This window comes from Cyprinus carpio, chromosome B21 (genome assembly GCF_018340385.1).
Source record: "Cyprinus carpio isolate SPL01 chromosome B21, ASM1834038v1, whole genome shotgun sequence".
NCBI classification, from domain to species: Eukaryota; Metazoa; Chordata; class Actinopteri; order Cypriniformes; family Cyprinidae; genus Cyprinus; species Cyprinus carpio.
Window position 1 is genome coordinate 10764045 of NC_056617.1, and position 12350 is coordinate 10776394.

At 37.3% G+C, this 12350-nt stretch overlaps 1 protein-coding gene across 1 annotated transcript in view; it reads right to left on the bottom strand.

Moving 5' to 3' along the window:
* LOC109045515 (NAD(P) transhydrogenase, mitochondrial-like) overlaps positions 1-12350 on the bottom strand; it is a 39922-nt gene that overhangs the window by 5438 nt on the left and 22134 nt on the right. Inside the window, exons 16-19 of the mRNA XM_042748379.1 lie at positions 12123-12283; positions 10343-10522; positions 8284-8443; positions 2491-2572 (exon numbers count right to left, since the gene is read on the bottom strand). Coding sequence (XP_042604313.1) covers positions 2491-2572; positions 8284-8443; positions 10343-10522; positions 12123-12283 — 583 coding nt within the window. The remainder of the gene's footprint in view (positions 1-2490; positions 2573-8283; positions 8444-10342; positions 10523-12122; positions 12284-12350) is intronic.

The window sequence follows — 12350 nt, forward strand, 5'->3', positions numbered from 1 at the left end:
TCCCAAAGCGAGTGAGGGGGAGAGCGGCGGGTGCGCTACCTAATCTGTCCACTCTTTGGCCACCCATCTCCCCTTCTAATCAACTGCAAATGCTCTAATTGGCAGCAGCTGTTGGGCTCTCAGATCAAACGAATGAACGAAAATTACACAAGCTTCCGGTCTGCATCTCTCCTCCACAATCACACAGTGCCCGCAGCTCTAGAAAGAGAGAGAGAGAAAACAGGAATCTTATATGTGACGGATCTGACAAGGTGGCAACTGAATGAAATAAGTTGACAAGTGACTATTTAAGTAGCCCACAAATTGCATTATGGGAAACGGTACTGAAGCAGACAAGAAAGTGGCAGGGAATGATAATCTGATGCAGCACGCAACAATCATCGGCAATGTGCTTTTGAGAAAAGCATGCATGGTTGACCACTTTGTGACCAAGTTGTTGACCAGTACATCATCTCTTAAGTGTATTAAATGGGTTGGCAGCACACCATGGCATTCTGGGACTGATTAAAAAGCATTTATGTGAGTGAGTGCCTTCATGAAAAACGCTGAGTGAATCTATAAGTCACAGATGACGCCATAATTGGCTCTTCTGACTGCCAAGAGTGCGGTGAAACCAGGCTAGCGCCGACAACCACCATCTAGTGGGAACAAGACAACAAAAGAATTGACACCATCCAGTGTGAGGATACAAAAAAAGGGAGAGAAGGGCAAAGGAAAAGCAAAAATGGAGCCAAAGTGGTCAGCTGTAGCCTTGTGAAGAGTACATTCAAATCAGATGCGTTTACAAAGGATTGCCAATGTCTCTCGTTTGGACTTTTTGCTGCTTTAATAGAGAGATGAGAGGACAGGAAAAGATGAGGAACAAGAAACATAATAGTATAATAGTATTAGGAATCGTCAGAACTTGTGTTGTCCATATGAGGGCTACATTTCAATACATCAACATACTTCATATATATATATATATATATATATATATATATATAATATATATATATATATATATATATATATATATATATATATATATATATAAAAATAAATATAAAATAGTATGTTTATTGTTTTATTTAAAAAATAAACTAACCAAATAAAGCACAATACTACTATTAATTATTTTATGGTTATATTCAATGGGTCACAATGTGTGAAGTGAGAGCATTAAATCAATATATATAGGCCTGGTTTCACAGACTGGGCTTAGTTTAAGCCAGAACTACCACTGAAAACAAAAGGAAAGCTAAAACTAATGGCTTGCTCACACAAGGCATTATAAATCACTTTACTACTAGTTATGTGTGGGTGACCAGATTCAAAATCGGTCTCGACAGTCTCAACATGAGAAACTTTTACATTGTGTTGCATGTTCTTATCAATATGAAAAATACTGAAAGCGCATGGTTGTTGAATCATCTCTAGGGTCAGGCACACAGTCTTTCCACACCCTGCAACCTGAGAGGTGTCGCCGGGACTGTGGAAAGTATTGCGTAGCCTGCACCTGTCGCTCTGCTCTTCACCGGCTCTTTCATAGCACTGGGAGGCCTGGGGTACACTGCGCTCTCAGATCACAGGGCATTACACATACACTGGAGAGGCAACAAAAGCCCCAGACAATAGAGCAACTGAATGACGATATTCAAAGGCACTCTTTGAAATGGAGGATTCGACATGCAGAGAGAAACAGAGAGAAGCCTGCCATTCAGAGGTTCCCCAGACTGACCTGCAACTAGTGAGTTCAAACACTCACCCAAGCAGTACTGACAAGACTCAGACCCCCTCAGAGAGACTAAAACTTACACAGACTAAACTATAAGGGAAAATGTTTGACATTTTGGCTTGACTTTTAATAAATTGAGTCTGATCAGTGGTGTATTGCAATCCTGTATCTGTTACAGTCAATGTCAGAGGTTAAAAAAATATCATACATATATAAAATTAATAATGACAACAAATGTTTGCATATATATATATATATATATATATATATATATATATATATATATATATATATATATATATATATATATATATATATATATATATATATATATATATATATTTATAATATTTTTTTTTTTTTTTTTTTTTTTTTGTGTTATATCAATCACATTTTGATTTAAAAAGATAAACTATTTAAAACAAAGGATAATTTAATAGTTGTATTTTGACAATTATTTCTACTTAAACATTTCATGCAGTGGAAAAAATGCACTTAAGAATTAGACATGAAGCAACAGTGAGAAAAAGAAAGGAAAGGAAAGGAAAAGAAATGGGAGATTCCAAGTGTCATCCAGTTCAATAATTCAAAGGACACTGTTTATTAATAAGGGGTGTCCTGCATCTGCCACTGAGATGAATGGGAAATGTTAACGGATAGCTTTCTCTTGGTATCCTGGATCTTGTGGTGCACACATGGCTTGATTAAGGTGTCGAATAACAGTTCAACAGTTAAGATTTGAAAATGACTGTAGATGTTTGAACATTTCTTACCTGACTTTCTTGCCCAGTTCAGTCAGTGACTTGACAAGATCAGCAATAGGATACTGAGCTTTCGCTGCACACAGACCATAACCTGAAGTAAAAGACACAGCATTTAAAAGGAGGAACACGCCTAAACAGACATGCAAAAGACAGTCCCTATTAATATATGAAGCCTAGGAAACTCAATTTTGGAAAACTTTAATGAACTCTGCATGAACCAGACACATTTTTATATTTTTAGTAATCATACCTCACCTCAATTTTCAAAATGTGTCATGTGAATTGATTTTATCACAATAAATAATCCCGACTTATAAACAATAGGAAAAAATCTGTTTTGAAAGTAAAGCAAACAAGAGACCTGCTCCCACTCATCTGTAATTCACAGATGAAATAATTCAAACTTGAACGACCTGCAGGATTATAAACAAACAGAAAAGAGGAGGAAATTGCTTCATGTTGAAATACATCTTTAATTAATCTAAAGGCAGCGCTAGAATTCATAATAATATTTCACAAAAGTGTTTATTTTTACACCCTTGGTGTAGTTTGAAAGCAGCACAGAATTAACTGGAACTGGGATCAGAAAAAGTACTGTGCCACAAAGACAGAAAGACTTACTGATGCCATCAATAACCAATTTAGCACTTACAGTAAGGAAAAAACGAGTATTATTTATTCATGTCGTTAGTTTTTTTAGAGTCTGTTTTTGTTGTGACATTTTTTGAGGGTTTTGTCAACAGCCTTCAAATCCTCCTGCTTAAACAAGCATGTCATGGTGCGTGCCGGCTTACCCTCCTCGCTCCTAATGATTTCTTTACAGCTCTTTTTTAAACAAAAAGTCATTCTCCTCGGGAAAACAGCCATGGTTGGCAAACTCCAAGCTTAAACAAAAAAGTCTTAAATGTTTTCACAGATGTCAATCAACTAAACTAACTATGACTACTTCAATTACACGAAAATGGAAACAAGGCCATTGCTTAGTGTAAAGACTGAGCAGTCAAGGGAACCCCATTCAAAAAAGGACAGACAACGGAGGTTGATGGATGGATTTAGTGGCGAATGAGGGGAGAAAATTTAAGTGGGTTCAATTATGTGTTATTTAGCAGTCCAGGACTCACCAAAAAGGCTGGACCAATCGTCCAGGGCTAGTGTGAGTGTGTAGCTACCCTATCTAAACATTTGCCAACTTTTATGTTCTGAACACGGTTGCAAATCCTGCTGTTAACATTACACAACTATTCCTTTGAAACATCACAGGATAGTGCGAAAAATAATAATTATTATTACAAAATCTTGCACTGTGTGCCCAAATGTTCCAATAATACTAATACTAATAATAATAATAATAATAATGATAATAAAAATAATTAATTAATTTTTCTTACATATTTGAATAAATAAATTTATTAAAGATTTAAACTACTGGCCAAAATAAATAGAAAACAAACAACAACAAAAAATCTAAACAAATAAAAGGGAAAAGAAAACAAAACAAAAAATAGCACACAAAAACAAAGAGGCCATAAGTCACCAGAGCAGGCGAGAGTGTGTGTGAGAGTTTGCTTAATACTTTGTTTCTGCATCTGTTGTTTAAATTGTTACTTGCTGCTAACAAGGTATATTTCATTCTCTAGCTATTTTCCATTGTAATTTGTATATGTGATTGCACTTTATTTGTAATTAGAGTAATAGCCGTCAGCTAAGGAGGTGCTTTTTTTAATTATTTATATTGCTCCGTTCCTGTACTTAAGGGCGAACTTTAGTTTCTATTTGAGCAATTGCCCTGCTATAGGCTTTTGGGTGTGCTAATTGAACAAGGCGGCCACAGCTGTTTTCTCTGAAGTGTCAGGTGGCTGTGTATTTGTTTGTTGTCTGTCAGCTGAGGCGGAAGCGTTCTACCTCCTCGTGCTAAGACCTATGACATTACCTGCGCGAGTTCACCGAGCAATGATAAGTACTCTCTTTTTTCCCTTTGCACCCTCTTTTTTTGTCTTCTCCCTTCCACCTCTATCATGTGTTTTCAATACATTCTGGTTGTCTCGCAACAACGCTCTAACATCACTCGCAGACGGCAACGCAATCTTGCTTACCTGCGTCCTATCTGTACTACATCTGCTCCACCTCTTTCTTTTTCTGTGGGTCTCTGGAATTGTCAGTCAGCTGTCAACAAAGCTGACTTCATTTCTGCTTTTTCTTTGCAATCTACACTCAGCATCGTGGGCTTGACTGAGACTGGATTCGTCCAGAAGACTCAGCAACCCCAGCTGCTCTGTCTAACAACTTCTCTTTCTCTCACACCCTTCGTCAGGTTGGGAGGGGTGGGGGCACTGGTCTGCTCATTTCTGACAATTGGAAATACTCAACCCACTCTTCCCTATGCAATTATAACTCATTTGAATCTCATGCTATTACTGTAACAACTCCTATAAAACTCCATGTTGTGGTAATTTACCGGCCTGCTGGGCAACTGGGCACCTTCCTAGAAGAGCTGGATGGTCTGCTGTCCTCATTCTCGGAAGATAGCAGTCCACTTTTAGTCTTTGGTGACTTTAACATTCATCTGGACAAGCCTTATGCTGCAGGCTTCTGTTAACTCCTAGCTTCATTTGATTTCAAACGCCTTACCACTACAAGCACTCACAAATCAGGCAACCAACTTGACTTAAATTTACACACGCAATAGTACTGTGTTTTGGTAAAAACCCCTACACATCTCTGACCATTTCTTCATTACATTTAACCTATATCTTCCTACCTATGTGCCACCAACCCCTCTACCTGTTACTTTTAGACAAGACCTGCACTCCCTTTCACCTTTTCTTCTGTAGTGTCTTCCTCTCTTCCCTCACCTACCCAGTTCTCATCTCTGGACGTTAATGCAGCAACTGACACTTCATGCTCTACATTAACTTACTGTCTAGACAATGTATGTCCTCTCACCTCCAGGCCAGCACGGGCTACCCCTTCTATCCCCTAGTTGTCCGATGTTCTTCCTAAGCATCAGTTCAACCTCAGGGCAGCAGAGTGATAAAAATATCTTTATAAATATATTAAACACTACACTCACAGATAGCTACAAACCTCTCCTTCCTTTCATAACGAGTTGTTTTTAACCAGGTATCATTATTTCTTACACAGAACAACCAACTGGATCCTAACCAGTCAGGTTTCAGGAGTGGCCAGACTGCAAAAGCTGATTCCAAATCATCAGTTATTATTATCATCAGATCCTCCTGTCCACCCTCTCATCACTGAGCATCACATGGATTCCACTTCACTGGTTTGCATCCTATCTCACTGGTCGATCTTTCAGGGTGGCCTGGGGTGGGGAGGTATCCAAAGCATATAAACTGGTCAGTGGGGTTCCTCAGGGATCAGTTCTTGGACCCCTCCTCTTCTCCATATACACTATTTCACTGGGAGCCATCATACAGGCACATGGTTTCTCCTACCATTGCCATGGCGATGACACACCGCTCTCTCTCTCTCATTTCTAAAATAGTCTCTGGGGTTAGTTGGGGGTATATTGTTGTGCCTTGTGTAAATTTAGATATGATGGTAGATGATCATCTACAGCTCAACCAAAAACTGAGCTTCTTGTCTTCCTGGCCACTCCAAACCTACAGCATGACTTTACCGTCCAGTTAGGTTCATCAACAATTACCCCATCAAGTTCGGTCAGAAATCTTGGTGTAATCTTTGATGACCAGCTGACTTTAAAAGACCACACTGCAAAAAATGCTAGATCTTGCAGGTATGCATTGCACAACATCAGAAAGATCAGGCCCTTCCTAACGGAGCATGCTGCACAACTTCTTGTCCAGGCCCATGTCATTTCTAGGCTGGACTACTGCAATGCTCTTCTGGCTGGACTTCCATCATGCACAGTCAAACCTTTACAAACGATTCAGAATGCAGCGGCACGACTGACCTTTAATGAGCCCAAAAGAGTCCACATCACACCTCTCTTTTTCTCCCTGTGCTGGCTGCCGGTTTCGGCTCGCATCAAGTTCAAGACACTGATACTTGCATATAGAACAGCCTCAGGCTCAGCACATGCCTACTTCCACTCACTCTTATGAATCTACATCTTCTCCAGAAGTCTGAAATCCACTAATGAGCAACGCCTTGTGATACCATAAAGAGGCACAAAATCACTTTCCAGAACATTTTTGTTTACTGTTCCTTGCTGGTGGAATGATCTTCTAACCCCTATCCAGAATGCTGATTCCCTGACATTTTTCAAGTGATAACTGAAAACTCACCTCTTTCCTCACTATCTGTCTTCAACCTAAAAAAAAAAATAATAATAATTCTCTGTCTAGCTTGTACTTATTTGAACAATGCTTGAAACTTGGTATGACGAACACTTCCTGTATCTATTTGCCTCTTTAAGATGAATCGCTTGATGTATTCCCCAATTGTAAGTCGCTTTGGATAAAAGCCTCTGCTAAATGAATAAACATAAAAATAAAAAAAAAGGAAAGGGGAAAGAAAACTAAAATGAACAAGAGAAAATAAAATAAAAGCAAACAAAAACAAAACAGAAAACAAAACGGAAAAGGGAAGAAAAAATAAAACTAAAAAAAAAAAATAACAAATAAAACAAAAGAAAAGAAAAAAGAAAACTAAACAAATAAAGAAAGGGAAAAAGAACTAAACAAAAAAGCAAAAAACAAAACATTTTGTTGGGTCCTATAGTGACTCACAGGACTAGTAATGGGGAATATAGGTTTTGAACCATTTGGTGCAAAAACTCATTCCTCTGTGGTTCATACCAACAGACCACAGTGCTCACGGTGGTCAGGCCTTTGTTGTCAGTGAACATAGCACTTTCTCAGACATCTTGGCAGTGACTTAACAGGCAATGGTCAAGAGGGAAAAATCTGGATGCCTCAGAGCCTGTTGGACGGCCATTTGTTTTAAATAAAAGGGGCCGTCTCTGTTGTGCTTGGCCCTACAATCTTGTTTACTCTGGACCATGCTGTTTACTATCATGTCTCCTTTTCTTTCTGTTCATATTTCCACATCTTATCGCTCATCTTTTCCACTGTCCTGTTGCCTCCAAGGTCTTGATCTACTCGATCTCCTGTCGGACCATAAAACAGAACTATAAAACAGTGCGTTGCGGAGAACAAAGCAGCGTGAAAGTCGCTGCCATTGCTGAAGACCATTACGGAGGCCCCTGCTAAGAACCAGCCACAAAAAAATATTTAAGTCTGACTAAATATTTATTTGCCAACTGAACTTGTATTAAAGGTAAACACAGTTAAAGTTCATCTGACACATCCTGCTCAATCAGTCAGCTGTATCTGGGCAAACGAAGCGTGGCACGACCCTGCCAGAAGAGAAAACCTGACATCACCCTCCATAACTCGGCTCACACGAACAAAGCCACGTGAAGCCAACCGCAAAAAAAAAAAAACACGCAGAAGAGAAGTTGAGCCCAAACAGACAGATAAAAAGTGCACACAAATGCGTCTTCACTATTATTTAAAGATAAGGTGAAATAATGCAGACTCACAGCTTCAAAAAAAAAAAAAAAAAAAAAAAAAAAAAAAAAAAACGAGTTAGAATTCAAGACCACCTTAGAACAAGCCCCAGCAGGCCTCATGGTGCATTCTGGGGGGTTTATCACACACAGGAGGGGTCAGAAAATTACCAGTGATGTAATGGGTGTGAAGCAAGGTTGCTTTAACAGACATAACATAAAGGATCGTTTGAAGTCGCTGATGGTTCGCTCCAGATCTAGTTGAAACGAAGTTTCAGATGTGCAAGGCTACAAAGGGCCTCCATTACCTGGAACGATGATGATATTCTGAGCCTCCTTGATCATCTCCACCGACTGATCCACGTTGACCTCAGTGTGGGTACCTGTGATCTCCATGGGCTTGCCTGTGCCGGTGGATGAGGTGCCGTAGCCACCCAGAATGACGTTTGCCAGTGAGCGGTTCATGGCCTAGCGAGGAAAAAAAAATACCCAGAGTTTGGAAATCAGGATTGCAGATTATGAAGACCACCTCTCAGCAGAATAAAAAAAAGATTGTGTCAAGAAAATGTGTCCATACAACATTAAGAAATTATTTACAAGATATTAAGCAAGTCAGCCAGACAGCCAAAATGACTTAAGTAGAATTTGCATGTGAAGTAAAAACAAAAGTGGATACATGTAAAATAATACCATTTGTCTTAACTAAACTTAAAATTTAAAACTAAACCATGGTGTTGAATTCTCAAGTCCCACTGTGGTGCAAGCCATGAGAGTCATTCTAACAGGAACATCCAGTCTTTGAGATTAAGGTTTTAAGCCCTGTTTACACTAGTGCGTTTTCGTTTTAAAATGAAAATATATAAAATGTATAAATATATATACGTGTGTATATAAATAAGTGTGTGTGTATATATATTATATATATATATATATATATATATATATATATATATATATATATATATATATATTATGTGTGTGTGTGTGAACAACAACAACAACAAAAAACAGTGTGTTGATTCCCCATTCGTCTAAATAATAGGGAATCTACCTATACATATCTATGGTTGTACCTGCATGAATGGTCATGTGACATGATTTCGGTTGTGTAGTGTAGACAAGGATCAAGGATACACAGAGAGAATGTGGGCAGCCACGCCATCATTTTCAAAAGTCTCCTTTTTGATCCGTTTACATTAAAACGCAACCCCAGAGTTTTCAAACTAAAACAGGGTCTGCAGCGTTTTTGAAAGTCTCCATATTCGAGGGTCGAAAAACCCTATTAGTGTAAACGACAAGCGTAACCGTACCAAAAAATATAGGTTTTAAAACAAAAACGCACTAGTGCGGGGCCTTAGACTTGCACATGTGTTCTGTAATCCAATATTAATTAGGTTATGCACAAATAATTTAAAATGTCCTTTTACAGGTTTGATAACAGTCTGTGTAATGAGTTGAGCCACAGATCATAACTAATTATTTGCTAATTTTAAAGTCATAAAGAAAAATGTAAACCATAACATTACTATAAGAATCAACTGAAAATCTAGTAAATAACACATTTCAATACGAGTTATTGAAATATGTGAAGTAATGTGAAGTATAAGTTGTAACTTTGAGAACATCTGGTTTCTAATCTGACCTAAAATAATGACAAGTTTTATATATATATATATATATATATATATATATATATATATATATATATATATATATATATATATATATATATATATATATATATATATATATATATATATTATACACTAAGTTCAAAACTTAAGAAATAAATAGTGCATTAAACTGATCAAGTGACACTAAGGAAATTTATTGTACAAAAGACTTCAAAGAAGCCGTTTTTTTTTTTACTTTACATTTAAATAATCCTGAAAAAATATATATATATCATGGTTTCCACAAAATATTAAGCAGCACAATTGTTTAATAAGATGTTTCTTGAGCACCAAATCTGCATATTGGAATGATTTATGAAGGATCACGTGAAGTCTGGAATAATGGCTGCTGAAAATTCAGCCTTGCTTCACAGAAATAAATTAAAATTGTAAAGTTATTTTAAAAGTGTACTAACAATGTCACAATATTTGCTGGTAGACTGGTAGTGTACATTCATATATACATTTAAAATAATATACAATTAAATTGTGTGTGTGTGCGCGCATTTCATTAAAAGAATACATACTTTTTAAATTATATTTATAGTTTGTTGGCTGAAGAAAACATTGCCACTGTTAGTTTTTAAGACAAATGACAACCACAAAGTTTAGACCACCATAAACCATTCCAAACACAATATTAAGCACAAAACTACTTCTTAAAAGAGGTGGAACTCCGAGACTGTGAACTTACCACACACATGATGTAGGAGAGGATGGCTCCAGAAGAGCCAATGAGGGCACCCACAATAGTCAGCAAGTTGTTATTGAGCAGGAAGCCTTCAGCGCACAGGGCCCAGCCAGAATAGCTGTTTAGCACTGTGATCACAACAGGCATGTCGGCCCCTCCGATGGCAGCTGTCAGGGTCAGGCCCTACAAAGAAAATGAAAAGCGGGGTCAGAAAGAGGGTCAGAGAGAGAAAAAAGGGTGGAGATCAAAGGTTACGGTAATGACAAGTGAGCAAAGAGAAACAGTAACTCAATTCCATCATTTCAACAAAAAGAAAGTCCACCAAAAGGAAAATCACAAGCCTGAGGTATGAGCATTGTACACACGGTTCGTTTTTATAAAACTAGTCTGTTCATTTACACACTGGGTGATGATGCAAATAGGAAATGTGATATAGTGCACGCCGGAGCAACATATTTCACACAGATTTGGTTGCAATGGGCTTCAATTAAGGCGTTTGTCAAAACAGTATTCGTTTCACTCGTCCGTGATATCATCCCTGTATTATTAAACAATGTACTTTCCTCAGGGAACAGGCCTAAACAAAGCCAGCTACCATGTAAAAAAATACCTACGAACAATCAGAAAGACGGAGACTTGAAGAATAATCACTGTAAAAAGAGCCAGACACCGTATTGCAGGTGATTGTTTATCTTTATGGAGGTAAAAGGAGCTATGCTATATAAAAATGTCAGCTTCCTGATTATTGACAAATTATGAAAGCCCCATGACGTCAATGTTTACCAGGACTCCAAAAACTTTCCCTTGAAATTTCATGATTGTGGTTTACTTCTATCTGTCATCATATGGTGGTGTGGTCTTATGGATTATATAAAATAAATAAATAAGACTAAAGCCAAAGGGATTTGGGTTTCATGAGCTGCAGCGTTTACCTATGTCATGCTGTTCTGAAAGGCTGAACAGAGTTGTATAGGCTATAGTTGCACACAACCTTTTCAATCTCTGACCTCAGTCAAAATCTTAATCTCCACATCCTCATACCAGCAGTAAGTGGAATACTAACCAAATGTGTAATTTTACAAACAGCTGTCAGTACTTAAGATAGAGGTAGGTCAATATATTGGCTGATGGATCATGTCATATTTGGGCATTTTAACATGCTGATTCCTCCTAGCATCTCTTCCAAATCTACAGTCTTGTCAGTGGATATCTTATGTTGTTTTATGAATATGAAGTAAATATTATGCAAGTCAGTGTTTTTAATTGTGCACATTTTAATGGCTAAACTGTATATTTGCATAAATGTATATACACACACAACAGAGACTGGAAAAATCCAAAAAGCATGTTTTCTTCCTTATTACAATTTATCTGCATAATTTCAAAATGCATAAGAAAAAGGACCACTTCAGACCATACATATTTAAAAACTGTTATTATTATTATTATTATAATTATTATTATTATTATTATTATTATTATTATTATTATTATTATTATTAATATTATTGATAATAAAAAAAGTTCAAAATGTATTAAATTTTTAATTTCAAATGATAATTTTATACAAACAAAAAATAATAAAAATGACAAAAAGAAACAAAGCAAAGAAGTAAGAAGAAATCAAACAAAAACAAAAAACACAAAATGAAAAAAAAAAAAAAAAAAAAAAAAAAAAAAAAAAAGACTTCTAAACCACCTGAAAACACTCAAGAAATTAATAAAAGATAATCTGTCCAAAAAACCTAATAAATAAAATTTTGGAAGACTGTGAATCCCTTACCATGACGGCAGAGAGTGCAGACACGGAGCCCAGGCAGGTCAGGCCAGTGGTATAGCTGGGATCCAGCATGTAGGGGATCATGCCGCCCACACTGGCTGCCATGAGGGTGGCGTTCAGCGCATGACGACCAGGAAGCATAAGGGGAGCTGAGTTCAGGAGACCTGCACGAGGAGGAAGTCAAGTCAGAAGAGCAACAAAAAAAAGTGAGTAAGCACGTACGCTGGACAC